This window comes from Arachis duranensis, chromosome 3 (genome assembly GCF_000817695.3).
Source record: "Arachis duranensis cultivar V14167 chromosome 3, aradu.V14167.gnm2.J7QH, whole genome shotgun sequence".
Taxonomy (NCBI): domain Eukaryota; kingdom Viridiplantae; phylum Streptophyta; class Magnoliopsida; order Fabales; family Fabaceae; genus Arachis; species Arachis duranensis.
The window spans coordinates 3,785,783-3,800,401 of NC_029774.3; the positions used below are offsets into that span (position 1 = coordinate 3,785,783).

A 14,619-nucleotide genomic window follows, 5' to 3' on the forward strand; every position below is an offset into this window, starting at 1 on the left:
TTCTAATTACGAAAGCAGACTATAATCTTTCATAAGAATAATTAAATTATTTTAAAGTAATATTTTTTATTTAATTTTTTATTGACTTTGAAGTTTTTCCTTTTATTTTTTATGATATTTTCCGGCTCAATAGGTCGAAGATATGATTCGAACTCCCATATTTATTTAAACGAATAAGTAAACTAACCATTCGACCAATCCAAATTAGTTTTCAAAAAATTTAAAGTTAATGTTATGAATTATTATAAGCTTATTCACACTCTATGAGCAGCATAACAAGCAAGCAAGCAATTCTGCAGCTTCATTCATACACTAATTATTGTTATCTTCTTTTGGTCTTCATAAATATTCCCTCATTCTTCTGTGATTCTTTTCCAATAACATCAACATATAACTAAAACAAACATGAGCATGCATTTCTTACTTGAAAAGGCCATTAATGAGTCTTTGAACGCAACAGAACATCCACAGATTATTATAAATGAATTCTAAACCAGGAAAAGAATTAGCCTTTAATCTTATAATTGAGCCTGAAACTCTAGTTGTTGAGTTTAACCAAACTGAACTTCAATGAAGCAACAAGATTTAACGTGTAGCACAAGAAACAGTTATTTAGTATTTAAGGAACCAATTTGGTCTAGACTCATAACAATTTCATCAAGAGAGTAATTAATTACATGTTTAGGAGTTTAGAAAAACTTTTCATACGGCGCGACGATGGTGTCGCGCAGATTGGAGTATAGAGTGTAGAGAGAGTACTGTCTTAGATTCTTGACTTCATACCAAGAATTAAGAACATCAAGATTCTTGTCTGTCCCTGAGAATGCCAATTGTATGCCTATGTTGCAGCCACTACCTCCATTTTCTTGACACTTTGAGTTTGGAACTGCACAATCTGTATTGTTCAGACAAATGTTTCCTCCTCCGGAGCACGAATTGCAGCCGTAACTCTTCCAGAACAAGTTTTGAAGGGTTCCTCCACTAAATTCAAGAACCTGTGTGATATTAATCGATCAATCAAGACTATTATTGTTAAATGTGTTTACTGTTACGAAATTACTTATTCTAAAAATTTAAGTTGATAGAAAGATGCACATGCATGATTATATTTCTAACTAGTCTTGCTGAAATTCTTTTTTCTATGTCAACAAAAATCGAATTCTAAATCTTTGGCTATAAGAACTCTGATATCATATTATAAAACTATTTATTTCAAAAGTTCAAACTAACATAAGAAGATACATAAATAATTATATCTCTGATTTACTAGAATGAAGCTAGTAATTATGTGCGATATTAATCAATCAATCAACATCCAAATTTTAGAATTACAACTTCTCCAAGAGACTTATTGTTAAATGTGTTTCCTGTTACGAACATTTTCAAAAGGTTTAAGTTGATAGAAAGAAGTACATGAATGATTATATCTCTAACATGTCTTGGAATTAATAAGAATCAAATTCTAAATCTTTTGGTTATAAAAATTCTGATATCATATCATGAAACTACACACGTAAATTTACCAGGGTGAAGCTAGTAATTGTGTGTGTGTTATCAGCAAACATGATTGGAAGTGATCTTGCGGCATACTTCTGTCCAGCAAATGCAACCATATATCCACTACCCGAAGCCTGATCATTTCGAATTCATGAAAACTTCTTAGATACTTTTATGAGATCAGTTAATTCTAAAAACTTAAGCGGATAGAAAGAAATACAAGAACGATACCGTGTCGTTTCTATTAACGGTGAGTAAGGAGATCTCATCAACTTTTGGCCTAAAGACAGCAACGGATGCACCGTTGCTGGCGAGGCCGAGGCGGCGGTCGCAAGGGGAAAGCTGAGGACCACCATTGTCCTGTAAGAAAGATTGTTTGTTTGATGCAAAAGCAATTCCAAAGGTGAAACCATCTCCTGTCTGAACCTTAGCATCAAGACATGGACTATAAACATTATTTGTGTCACCTGCTGCATATGTTGTTGTAACAAACATGCCCATCATCATTATCATAATCAAACATGTTTTCCTCCTTATCATCTTGGTCATGGAAAAAACTTGATCATCATCTTCCATCATCCCCTTCAAAAGGGTGATGATCATTCTCTTCTGTGTTGAAACCATAAATCAATGGGGTTAAGACAATTGTCACAACTCACAACAATGTTGTATATAAATTAATGATTCTGTGATCTACATGTGTATGAAGAACAGAACAGAACAGAACAGAACAGAACAAGGTTTTTGGTGATAGAAACAAAGTAATGTTAACGTTTGCACTTTGCATGATTTAATAGCATACACGTTGCACATTGATTAAGCCTATGATATATTATAATTAAACAAAAACAATGATAAACTTTTATTTTTAATTAAACGAATGTCAAAGTAAGAAATACATATAGGAGTTTTGAATCTGAAGAATGTAAAAACTAAAAAGAATTGAATAAGTTGAAGGCTTTGCGTGTCTGTGATTCCAAGACATTGAAAAAGGAAGATTTTTTAAAAGATGGGTGGTGGTAACCTTAATTCAGAAGCAATTTTATACGGATGTTGACTTTTTCCTGGAAATTTCAAATTGATAGTAACAAAACAAAAGAAGAAAAAAACATGACGATGAACAATACCTTGTTCTATCCACAGGTTCAGGAACATGGACCAAATGAGATACTACATAAATTTTAACCTGGTAAAAAAAAAAAAAAATCTGTGTAACCGGATCACAGGTTTAGTTTCCAAAAGTCGTGCAAATGTGGATTAATAAAAATTAGTCATGCATAATGATGATAATGAAATGTAAATGTTTTCTTCTGTTAAAAATATTTAATTTTGTAAGATAGACTTAAACATAAAGTTTATAATATGAAAATTTTAAATTTACTAATTATTTTGCACATAAATCAAATAAACACACATATATTTAAAAAAATACTACTTTGAATTACTATATATATATTTACACACTATTATTTAGTATTATTAATTTATTATAGATTGAAAATTTGTTAAGAATTTATAAGATAGTAATAACTTTAAATAAAAGTAAATATTGTTAAGAATTTATTTAATATTTTATTTAATCATATTAACTATAACTAATTAATTATATTAATTATTAAATTTGAATGAAATAAATAAATTAATTTTATTTTAATTTGTATTAATTTTTAGTCTTATGTATTTTGATTAATAATTTTTAAAAATATTAAAATTTTGCATAACATATTTATAAGGTCTTTTTTATTTATTTAACTTACTTTGTTGAGTGAAATAATTGTAACTAATTTATTATATTAATTATTTAATTTAATTAATTTGAATATATGTTATTTAATTTAATTTATTATTACGTTAATAATTGAGTCATTATTTACTAAAAGTTTTTTTAGATATATTTTAAGAAAAATAATTTTTCATAATTTTTTTTGCTATGACAATAAAAGAGATAATTTAAGACAAATTTTATCTCTTATTAGATTGTACTTGCTCAAATTTTATCTACAAATTCAATCACTAATATTATTTAGAGAAATTCTCTACATACAAGCGTTTTTTTATACAAGTCCTTACAAGTGCATCTTCTTCTTCTTGCGCACGTTCTTCTTCCTCTTTCTCTTCTTCTTTTCTTTCGTTTCTTGCCTTCTCTTTCTCCTTCTTCAACCATTACTGCACGTTTTCACTGCATCTTCTTCTTCTTCTTGCTGCACGTTCTTCTTCCTCTTCCTCTTCTTCTTCTTCTTTTCTTTCCTTTCGTTTCTTGCCTTCTCTTTCTCTTTCTTCAATCATCACTGCACGTTTTTACTGCACCTTCTTCTTCTTCTTACTGCACGTTCTTCTTCCTCTTCTTTCGTTTCTTGCCTTCTCTTTCTCCTTCTTCATTTACGTGCTTTTCTCTCTATTTTCTTTCTTCGTTATTCTCGATTTCCATTTTTTTTTTGACATCAAACTCTGAAATCGTTTTTGAAGAAGAAGAAGCAGCAGAAGATGAGGAGAAGAAAGAGAAAGAGTTCTGAATTATGCATAAGGTGTACTTCAACGAATTTTGGGTGTATTTATGTAATCCTTTGGGTATATTTCTATAATAGTTTGGGTGAATTCCTGTAACCGTTTGGGTGTATTTCTGTAATTCTTTGGGTGTATTTCTGTAATCGTTTGAGTGTATTCTGTAATTGTTTGGGTGTATTTTTGAAGTTTAATTATCTTTAAATTTGGCAAGAAACTCGTTTTCATGGAGGAAGAAGAAGAAGAGTCCTTTATAATGCATGGTGAGCAGCGCGCTTTGGAAACAGGAAGTGGTTGAATAACGTGCGTTTATTTACTCTTGAATGTGGGAGTGTAATGTGTGTTTTTTGTTGGGCTTGTGCCAACTTGTAAGACTTGTAAGCCAAAAAGACTTGTATGTGTAGCAGACCTCTATTATTTAAAAAAAATCTTTGAAAAGATTGAATTCCAATGTAAATGTCTTAATTTAATCATAAAGTATATATTACTATTAATGAAAAATTATTATATTTTAAAAATAAATCAAATTATCACTCATTGATTTTATTATTTTCAGTATTGAAAATAGTTAAACTCTAAATTTAATTAACTTTATAAAATTTTTATAACAAAAACTAGTTGCGTATTTTTATTTAAAAATAAAAAATATTATATATATTTTCGTATATTATCCATATATACATGGATACATATACTAATTTAATTATTTAAATTCGACTTGAGTCGTACACTTAATTATTGTAGTGTGTGGTGAATCTCTCAACAGTAATAGTTGTATTCACAAATCTTAGCTTGAATCTAAAATCTTGATTAAACGTTGTTGAGTTAGTAATTACTCTAACCAGGCCAATTGGTTATGTTTAATTATAAATACTAGTGACTTAACATACACCAACTTAATAAAAAGAAATGGAGATAGAAAAAAAAATCGAAAACAAAACCTAAGAGATGCATGCATATTATGAATTTTGAAAGTAATTTGATACGGTGATTTGTGATGGGTAGACTTGAAGAGAAAATAGTTGATAAAATTGTGAAAGAATAAAAAAAAGAAAAGAATGCGAATTTTTATTGATTGTTGATTGATTGAATTGTATTGAATTGTGTTGTAAATTATGAGAGTAAAACTAAATATATATATAGAGTATTGTCTTATGAAAGATAAAAGCAAATAAAGATAAGATAAGAACAACTAAAGATAAGATAAAGATAAAATAATAAAAACTAAAATTGTAATTGAATTGATATATTCTATTAAGTTGAATTTGTGGGTAACCAAATTTTTTTATTGTTATTATGGACTAAGATAGAAGAATAATTTAATAATAATCGTCTCAGACCAATGGAAGGAAATAGAAATGAAATTAAGCATCTACATGACTCATATACATGTATGCATGTATTATTTACACATACATAAGCTTCATACAAATAAAATGGGAAAAAAGTAATGTCTCAATCAAGGATACAAAAAATGGGAAGGGAATATTAGTTGTATATGTTGCTCCTAAAGAGTTGAGTTGAGACTCATGGAATGCAAATTAATTAACCTTAATAATATTAATAATAAATAATAATGGAATACAGCACCTACTAGAATTTCCTATTTATAGAGTTGCTTTAATTTGTATTCATCTCTTCAAACTAAACCACAAACTCAATCACTTCTTCATTCAACACAGGTTAGCTTCTTTTTTATTTTCTTTATTTTATTTTATTTTTTTTAAAGAAGTTTAGTAGAGCTTAGCCAGTTAGCTAGCCTCCCTTCTCTCTATTTCCTCTCTATGTCTAACTGATGAAATATTTATATCTCGTTCCGATTTAAATCCTTTATTAATAATCTATTTTTCAAATGTTTTTGTTTTTATTTTATTTTTTAAACATTATTTTATTCCTTTTTAGTTTGCAGCATATTCTAATTCGCTACTGGTTGATTGATGAATTTCTTTAATTTCTGGTCATTATTTTCTTTTCTTCCCCTATTCTTACCCTTTCTTGTATATATATTACTTTTTAATTAAAAGAATTGTAAATTTGTGCCTTAAAAGCTTGGACAAATATGTTTTAACTTTATTTTTTCATTGATTTATTCACAATTATTTTAAGTACATTTAATGAAGAAGAGAAAAGGCAAGGATTCATCACATTACTGTGGATTAATATTCTATTCATCACTAATCCATATCTTCTTAAGTTCTTATCTTATATGAAATATTAACTTTGAAAGAAAAAACAGGCGAGTCATGAAGTGCAATATGCTGTAAATGGGGGAATTTTTTTAAATAAATAATTTTATTATTTTAATTACTGAAATATATGTAATTTATAGTATATTTATCGATTTACATTGTATTAATTTATCTCGTTTACGGTATAAAAATGAGATACGATATATTTACAATGTAAACGAAATATGTGTATTTTTTTAAATTCCATATATCTCGTTTATTTATACTATACAGTGTAAACGAGATACATTTATAATTATTTTGTTTACAGTATAAACGAGATAAATCAATGCAATGTAAATTGATAAATACACTACAAATTACACATATTTCAGTAATTAAAATAATTAAATTATTTATTTAAAAAAAATCCCCCTTGGCTAGTTTTTTCTTTTATTTAAAATTTTTAGTATACTTTTATTTGGTGCTGCTCTATATAGTAAAAGGAAGAACTTTAATGACAAAAGGAAGAAATAACAAAAAATAGTATCCATATAGTGACACACTCTACCTTATTTATTCCACAATACAATTACATCAAAGTGACAGTGAATTAATGAAGCAATTAATTATCTTATATATACATTGTTAATATTCTGCAATCCTATGAAATCAGACCACAAGGGAAGAAAAGGAGGATATACATGATGCATCATCATCATCAGCAGAACAAGCCTAATTCTTTCTGTGCAATCATCATGAATGGCCTCAACACCCATCACTTGGTGAGAATAGTGTTTATATATATTAATTTGTTTTATATAATTATTATTATTTACAATGTAATGAGTTTATGATATAAATACTTGTTTTTCTTTATATATAATATATAGTTTTATTATTAGTTGTAAGTGTCCTTGTTTGGCTTTAATTTTTCAGAAAATACCAACCAAGTTTCTGAATTATTTGGACAAAAAATTGATGAGCAATGCAACTCTAATAGGCCCTTGTGGGGGCAAGTGGCAAGTGACCATAATCAAGAGAGAAAATGGAGTTTACATGGACCATGGTTGGTCAAAGTTTCTACAAGAAAACCTAGTCAAGCATGAGGATTTCTTGGTTTTCACATATGATGGAAATAATAACCATTTCAAGGTCCAAATATTTTGTAAAAATGGATGTGAAGCTCCAAAACCTAATGTGGGAAATGGTACAAAGAAGAGTAGACCAACAACTTCATGCCCACAGATTTCACCTGAAAATGAAAGATCATAAAAAGAATCGGTAACTTTTTTATCAATCACTACCATTATTGCTTGACTTGATTATTTCACATTTCTAAGGTTCTAGGTTTATGTCTTTCAATCATTTGAGATATAAAATATACTAAGATATTAATGCAGAGACAAAATATAAAAATTGTATTTAGAAAATGAACAAATTTTATTTATAAAATAAAAATAGTTTTTTTTTTGTTGTATAAGTCTTCTTTAATTAATTAAATTGTATTTTTCTAATGTCTTCATATTTATTTTCTGAGATATATATACAAATGTTATGGTAATATACTTTGGCATCACATTATTTTGCAGAATATTGGTATTGAGTTTGTCAGAGATTATGTTACTTTTGCTCAATTGCTCCTGCTGTGAAGATCGTCTTCACCCTTGAAAGTTTCTTAATTAGTCTCTTATTAGGAAAGTGTTGAGAAGTGAGTGTGCATTCTTATTTAATTAATTAGCTTTAATCAAGTGTTTAACATAGGAACTTTATGTGATGCAGTGTGTTTCCTATGCAAGTTTTCTAATTTTTATACTTAGAGTTTAATTTTAATCCAATCATATCCGTAGTTTTGTATGATTATTCACATAGTTAATGAAAATAATAGTTATTTTTGATAATGTGGCATTACGTAATTAGATATATATACAAAAATAACTTAATTCCAGTTGCAAAAAATATAATTGATTATTGAAAGAAAAATATAATATTTTTTTTATATAATATTAGTGTTTTAGTCTGTTTAGACAAATATATTACACAATAACTTACAAATTATTAAATAAAATTTAAATTTACGATAAATTGTTATTGATATACGATTAGAGGAAAATATCATAAAAAAACTAAAATAAATATATAAAATAATTGTAAATATGAGATTTATTTAGATGATAAATATTTTAAACTCAAACTAATTGATCTGGTGTTCAAATTTTAAAAATAGCAAAATATATTATACTCTATTTTTTTGGTGACTATACTCTCTTTCATAATACATTAGTTTGATGATAAATATTTAACAATACTAACACCTAGCATTTATTTAGTATGATAGCATTGTAAATATATTAAGTTTTTAAAACATATAATAATATTAGTCAACAAACAATAATTTAAATAATATAATTTTTTTATACTTATCTAAAAGATTATGGATTTAAATCTTATTCGTAACTAAAAAAAACAAAAAATATAATAATATTAATAAGTTCAAGATTAGTGACTTATGCTTATTTTTATTCATGGTATCCATAAATCAAATGAGGGTCCACTTGTATGAACATAGTTTGAAATCAATGAATCCACAAAAATTGATCAAGATAGAAAATGAATTCTGATCTTTTATTTTTTTTAATTATTTGATAAAAAATAATTTTTTATTATTTAATATTTTAAATAAAGTGACAATTAGATCTCTAAAAATTTTGTGTTTGAATAATTTAATTCCTGAAAAAAAATAATAAATACATCTTTTAAAAAAGTAGATGGTAAACACATTACATCCTTTTGTCAGTCCATATAATAAAACAAAACGAAATTAATTTGTTATTCCGTTATGTTAATTGATGTATCCGTTTCTGTCACATCTGCAGTTGGACGATGTCGTTTTGAAATTCCTTTCCTTCATATTTATTTCACTTTGGCTCTTAACTTCTCCAGTTATCCTCTGTTTTACCCATTAAGCCTAAGAGAGAAGTTGAAGTAAAAAAATTCTGGGCTGAATGCAGTAACAAAAATAACAATTTTTCCTTCAATATACTAACAAGAAAGAAGATGTCGTCAAAAAAACTGGTGTTAGCGGAGACATTCTCGACATATTGATGCTTTTGTCAGTTAATGTGTGTCTCTTTGTCAGCTCCCTTTATGGTGGTTCCATTCTTTGAAACAAATTATGTAATCTTCTGGAAAGCATAGTTTTCAGCCTATTTTATTGAGTACGACATATTTTATCATATTAAGAATTGTTTATGCATTTGTTGTTACTTTTTGGGACTTCCGCTTATTTATTTGTGATTACTGAAAGTAGTTATTAGCACAAAGACTAGTATCACTTTTAGTATTATTTATGTCATAATAAAAAAATAAATATGTTCCTGATTCTTGAGTTAACTATTGTCCCAATATTCAAATGATGATTGTATTTCTACTTAGCGAATAAAGAAATTTGCTGTTTCTGTGTTCTACGATGGAAAAATTTTGTGAGGAATAAATGGAGAGAGTTGAGTTACTGTGATGAGTTAGTTGAGAGGTTTTCAAAGATAGATCTAGACTTTATCAACTTCTTTAACTTGAAGAAACTGTTAAGAGCTTGTTAAGAGCTTGGGATACGATGATTACAAAATAATGATGTGATTTGATTCGAATACTACTAATTTAGAAATGGATTTGCATCCTATTTTAGAGATTCATAGATCAATGCTTTAAGGGAACACAAAATACAAAACAAAGAGTGTAAGGGATTTTATGTATATTTTGAGCATCATATTCTTGGTAGTGAAGATGTTATAGGCTGTGATAAAGTAGGCGATCCTCCTACTTCTAATGATGATGGTTACAAGAGCACTGAAAATAAACTGTACAAAGCCCCCACCTTCTGGTTTTAGAGAATCAGACATTGATATTGAAGAGGAGCTTGCAAGAGAGATGAAAAAGAAAAAGACTGCAAAGAGTAACCATTTTTCAAAAGGAAAAGAAGTTACTAATGAAGAGAGTCTTGAACTTAGTGAATCTCCAAAATGTCAACAGAAAAAGGAATATAAGAAGCTGAGGAGGAGTTTAAGACTGTGACAAGGGGCTATACAGTATGTGGCAGGGACAGATCTATATACATTATAGTGGGATAAGTGCTCCACTATAATTTGAAATTTTTTAAATAGTATTTGATAATAATATTTATTTGTTCTTATTAAATTATTGAATTTGACCCCATAATAATTTTTTTACTCAATTTTTGGTACTTAATAGTCAGTTTAAGAATTTCATATTAGATATTTATTAGAATGATCAATTCTCAATTTAAATAAGATTAGTGTTCTTTCTTAAAAATGAACTACTCAAAAGATATTATTTATCGTTTTTTAAAATTAATTTTAATTTTTCCTGTAGCAATTATATTAATTGAAAGAATTTTTTCAACTATGAATATCACTGGGAGTTGGCTTTTGATTATATAAGAAGTGAATTTTTAAATAATTATTTAGTGATATATATATATCTATATATAAAAGAGACATTTCGATTGTATTGTTAAAAAAAAAATATTACTTCATTTTTTTAAAAATACGAAACCTAAAAAATAGAATTATAATTATATATTATTATTTAAATTATTATTTAGTGTTTTAATTTGTAAATTATATATGTTGAAGACTAATCATATTTTACAATAACAAAATATAATTATAACAATAATTATACTATATGTACATAAAAAGTAACTACCCGTATAGAATATATATTGAAATACAAAATACATATTGAAAATAAATTAAATAATAAATATATTTATACACAAATACATAATGGTTAATGAACAATTTTATAGCTGATTTTTTTATGTAATATAATATTTTATTATAAAAATTATTAGAGTTTATTTATCTTGTGTCCTAAAGGTACATATTAAGATTATAAATTGAGAATATTTTTGTTAGAAATACAAAAAACTTAATTTTTAATTATTTATTTTGTAGTTATTAAATAAAAAAATTTAAAACCTTCCACTAATATTAAGGTTTGGTTTGATAAAACTTTTATTCTTTAAAAGTGGTAGCATTTATGTTTGGTAAATCAAATTAAAAATAACTTTAATAAACACAAGCAACAACAATTGCGTTTGGTAAAATTAGTTAACATATGAAGTTATACTAGACTTTTAAATTTTGAAAAGCACAAGCTAACTTTAAAAAGCTCTATCTTATATGCTTTCAAAAGTACTCGGATCTTTTAGAAGCTGCAAGCACAAACACATGGTCTTTTTCATTTAACAAACATAAAATGAGGAGTTTAAACTTTTAAAAAGTATAAGCACTTCTTCGAAAAGTTTTACCAAACAAAGCCTAAGTTTGTCATGTGTCTTTAGGACACATATTAGCTAAACCCAAATTATTATTATGTTATATATATTTTGTCCCCACTGTTAAAATTTTATAGATCCATCACTGGCATGTGAAAAATTCTAATTCAAGCGAGCACCCAATTGAAATTGGAGATGATGGAGACGAAGAACATCATGAATATCCAAAAAATGTTGAAGAGACTGAAGATGACCCATTTGTTGGGGTCCTTTTTAGGAAAAACATGCACTCACAAAGAGTCAGATGATGAGAAAGTGTTTGACTATAAATCAAAGAATTTACACATTTGTACAAATTTACATTTGTACACTCCTATTTTAAATTAGGCACAATATATTATGCAATTATAATAACATTTTGCTATAGATTTTCTTTTGACTTGGTAACACAAACTTCAAGTGTTCAGTCTCTTTTTGAATTAAGCCTTGTTCTCTTTTTGGATTAAGCCTTATAATTGAAAACAATAGTTTGGAAGCTTTGATAGTATAATATAACAATGTTCTTATGGATATATGGTTATGTGATTTCTTTATTTCATTTTATCATTCTAAATATCATATTCATTAACACCAACATCCATAATAAAGCATACAATGATTCAAAAATATTTGTTTATTACTGCATTTATAATAATACAATTATAATGTTACTACATTCATGTATCAGCTATTTAATTAGAATCACCTAAAACCCTTACTCCACCACATTCACAATAATTATAATTAAAATACCAGTCATAAAATACATAACATTTCTAAATCTATTATGAGTAATTTTACTTAGAGTTTTTTTATTTCTTCAATCCATCTCCAATCTTCACAATTATCTCCTTCAAATCAAGTAATCTATTCTTAGAACTTTGAATCTCCACATCTTCAATAATATCATCCAACCATCTAAGTGTGTGTTTGGATTACAGTTTGCAAACCAGAGTTTGCATAAAATTGATTTTGTAAAATTGATTTTGATGATAAGTTAGTTTTGGTTAACGTGATTTATGTTTGGTAATCTTTATATCAAAATTGATTATAGTAAAATAAATGTTGTTTGGATTATACTACTCAAAATCACTTTTAGATGAAAAATTACTAAAATAGACATCAATTTTATATACCTGCAAAATCAGAATACTATAAAAAATAATATAAAAAATATTTATCATATAAATAAAATAAATACAATAAAAAATAAAAATATAAAAGAGAGTACTATAAATTTTATAATGTCACACAAAAAGAAAATATTCTATAATTTTTTTAGTATCGTCAATACTCTTTAATTTAGTATTATTTTGGACTATAAATTTTTATTATTTATGATTCTATTGTTACTTATAATTAATTTTTTATTTATTTTGTCCTTTTTTTATAGGATCATAATTTATATTATTCAAAATTTTGATAATAAACGTAGTATATAATAATTACAATTACAATTACAAATTTTACAAATTCAGAATAAAAAATAAAAAAATTAATACAAAACAAAAATAGAGTACATCAAAGAATAGAAAAAAACCCTTGCTATGACACCAGCAGTGTCAGTCCTGAAAAGGAAAAAAAAATCAGGCCAATGAACCTTTAAGCATAAAACTCCAATTTCCAGAAATACCGTACAAAGCATAAAAAGGGGTTAAGAGTCTACCTCTGAGCCTTGAAATCTTTCATGACCTCAAGGAACAAGTCATATTTTTCTCTCTGATCCTGAAACATGTCTTTCACTTCCTTCAAATAAGTTAAGGCATCATTGGTTGTCAATTTCTGAGACGGGGTTGCTCCTCCACCACCACCACCTCCACTTCCTCCTCCAGCACCTTGGGTTTGGCCATAGCTACATACACAGAACGCAACCATGATTTTAGATACCCGCAATATTAAGTGTATGTTTGGATTAAAGTTTGTAAATGGGTGTTTGTAAATAGATTTTAATACTCTTTTTCTAATACTCTCGGTATTCTTTAGTACTCTAATAGAATTAATAGAATTATAATACAAAATAAAAAAATATTCTATAAAAAAATAACAATAATAATAAAAGAACTCATATAAACAAAAAATAATAGAAATTATATAAAAAATAATAATATGTATAAGAGAGTATTAGACAACAAACATATGAATAATGAAGGATATTATTGGTGCATAAAACATAAATTTAAATCAACGTGAAAAAGTAAATGGAAAAGCTAGAATTTATACCTTTTGATAAACGTAAGTTGAAGATAAAAATCACTTCTGCGTTTAGACTTTAGAGGATAAGAATGTTGCCAAACATGAAGATGAAGCGTTCAAGGAATTCAAATGCGCTTCTCTCTTCTCCAACGTAAAGCCAAACACACGCTAAACAACTTGCAATATGACAAATTGTCCTGTAATAAGAATAAAAGACATACATGAATGACAAATATGAATTTCAATTCAATGTAATACTCAAAACTCAAAAAATAAAATGAATTAATAATTATCCTGTAATTTGGGCACCCTAAGAACAACCTATCTAGATTCTTCGCTATTCTAGACTTGTATATTGTTACATATAGTTGGCAATTATACTTGAAAACAATTTTATTGTTTGAGTCACTCCTATGATTCCAGCTGCTCCCTGCATTCTTTTCCCTTTTGGCGCCTCGTATTTCCAGAGCTTCTAGTGCTATTTATTATGCGTTGTGCTAAGATTTTGTTTTAGGGTGAATAATTGAGGATTCTGCATAATTAGAGTTTGGGACATATTAAAATTAAACAACATTAAAAGATTAATTTATCCTCATCATTTAGAATAAATTTAATGTGATATTTAACGGACATTTTAATCATTTTAACAGTCTATGTCAAAGATACCATTAGTCTTACTAACAGAAAGCCATAATGTTTTCACGTTTCATTTTTTGGGAAATGTATTTATTATTTTTTTTAAGATTAATTGTTGGAACGCAAAATTCTTAGAGACTTAATTCTCATTTTATTTTAATATTTTTTATTTTTTTTCATTCTATATTTATCCACCTGTATGCGAAAGATAGGGGTGGCAACGGGGCGGAACGGGGCGGGTTTTTGCTCTACCCGACCCCGCTCCGCCCTACAAAAACCCGCATC

At 27.0% G+C, this 14,619-nt stretch overlaps 2 protein-coding genes and 1 long non-coding RNA gene across 4 annotated transcripts; 1 reads left to right on the top strand and 2 right to left on the bottom strand.

The window, feature by feature from the left end:
* Positions 1 to 602: 602 nt before the first annotated feature.
* LOC107476737 (uncharacterized) lies at positions 603 to 2,257 on the bottom strand. 2 transcript variants are annotated; one of them, XM_052259348.1, is made up of 4 exons: positions 1,965 to 2,105; positions 1,729 to 1,857; positions 1,524 to 1,631; positions 603 to 995 (listed from the first exon to the last, which is right to left on the bottom strand). In XM_052259348.1, exons 1-4 carry the CDS (start codon positions 1,971 to 1,973, stop codon positions 690 to 692), a joined length of 552 nt encoding a protein of 183 aa, XP_052115308.1. In that variant the 5' UTR covers positions 1,974 to 2,105; the 3' UTR covers positions 603 to 689. The 2 variants fall into 2 exon arrangements, with proteins under 2 accessions (XP_052115308.1, XP_015952091.1); XM_016096605.3 differs by having other exon boundaries at positions 1,729 to 2,257.
* Positions 2,258 to 6,838: 4,581 nt separating this feature from the next.
* LOC107476741 (uncharacterized) lies at positions 6,839 to 8,009 on the top strand. Its single transcript, XR_001589702.3, has 3 exons — positions 6,839 to 6,952; positions 7,107 to 7,451; positions 7,760 to 8,009. It is a non-coding gene; the product is annotated as an uncharacterized LOC107476741 (long non-coding RNA).
* A 4,308-nt stretch (positions 8,010 to 12,317) lies between these two features.
* LOC110279622 (paired amphipathic helix protein Sin3-like 2) lies at positions 12,318 to 13,417 on the bottom strand. The gene is made up of 3 exons (XM_021139610.2): positions 13,172 to 13,417; positions 13,026 to 13,073; positions 12,318 to 12,423 (listed from the first exon to the last, which is right to left on the bottom strand). The coding sequence occupies exons 1-3, from the start codon at positions 13,378 to 13,380 to the stop codon at positions 12,318 to 12,320; spliced, it is 363 nt and encodes a 120-aa protein (XP_020995269.1). The 5' UTR covers positions 13,381 to 13,417.
* Between the last annotated feature and the right edge of the window lie 1,202 nt (positions 13,418 to 14,619).

Bases quoted from the DNA above. Each gene is read 5' to 3' on its own strand.
- LOC107476737 (XM_016096605.3), bottom strand. From the start codon at position 2,121: ATGGTTTCAACACAGAAGAGAATGATCATCACCCTTTTGAAGGGGATG. The intron at 1,632-1,728 runs GTATCGTTCTTG...CGAAATGATCAG, and splicing joins CCGTTAATAGAAACGACACG to GCTTCGGGTAGTGGATATAT. The intron at 996-1,523 runs GTAAATTTACGT...AATATCACACAG, and splicing joins CAATTACTAGCTTCACCCTG to GTTCTTGAATTTAGTGGAGG.
- LOC110279622 (XM_021139610.2), bottom strand. From the start codon at position 13,380: ATGGTTGCGTTCTGTGTATGTAGCTATGGCCAAACCCAAGGTGCTGGA. The intron at 13,074-13,171 runs GTAGACTCTTAA...TTTCCTTTTCAG, and splicing joins AAAGATTTCAAGGCTCAGAG to GACTGACACTGCTGGTGTCA. The intron at 12,424-13,025 runs GTACTCTATTTT...ACACACACTTAG, and splicing joins GTTTTTTTCTATTCTTTGAT to ATGGTTGGATGATATTATTG.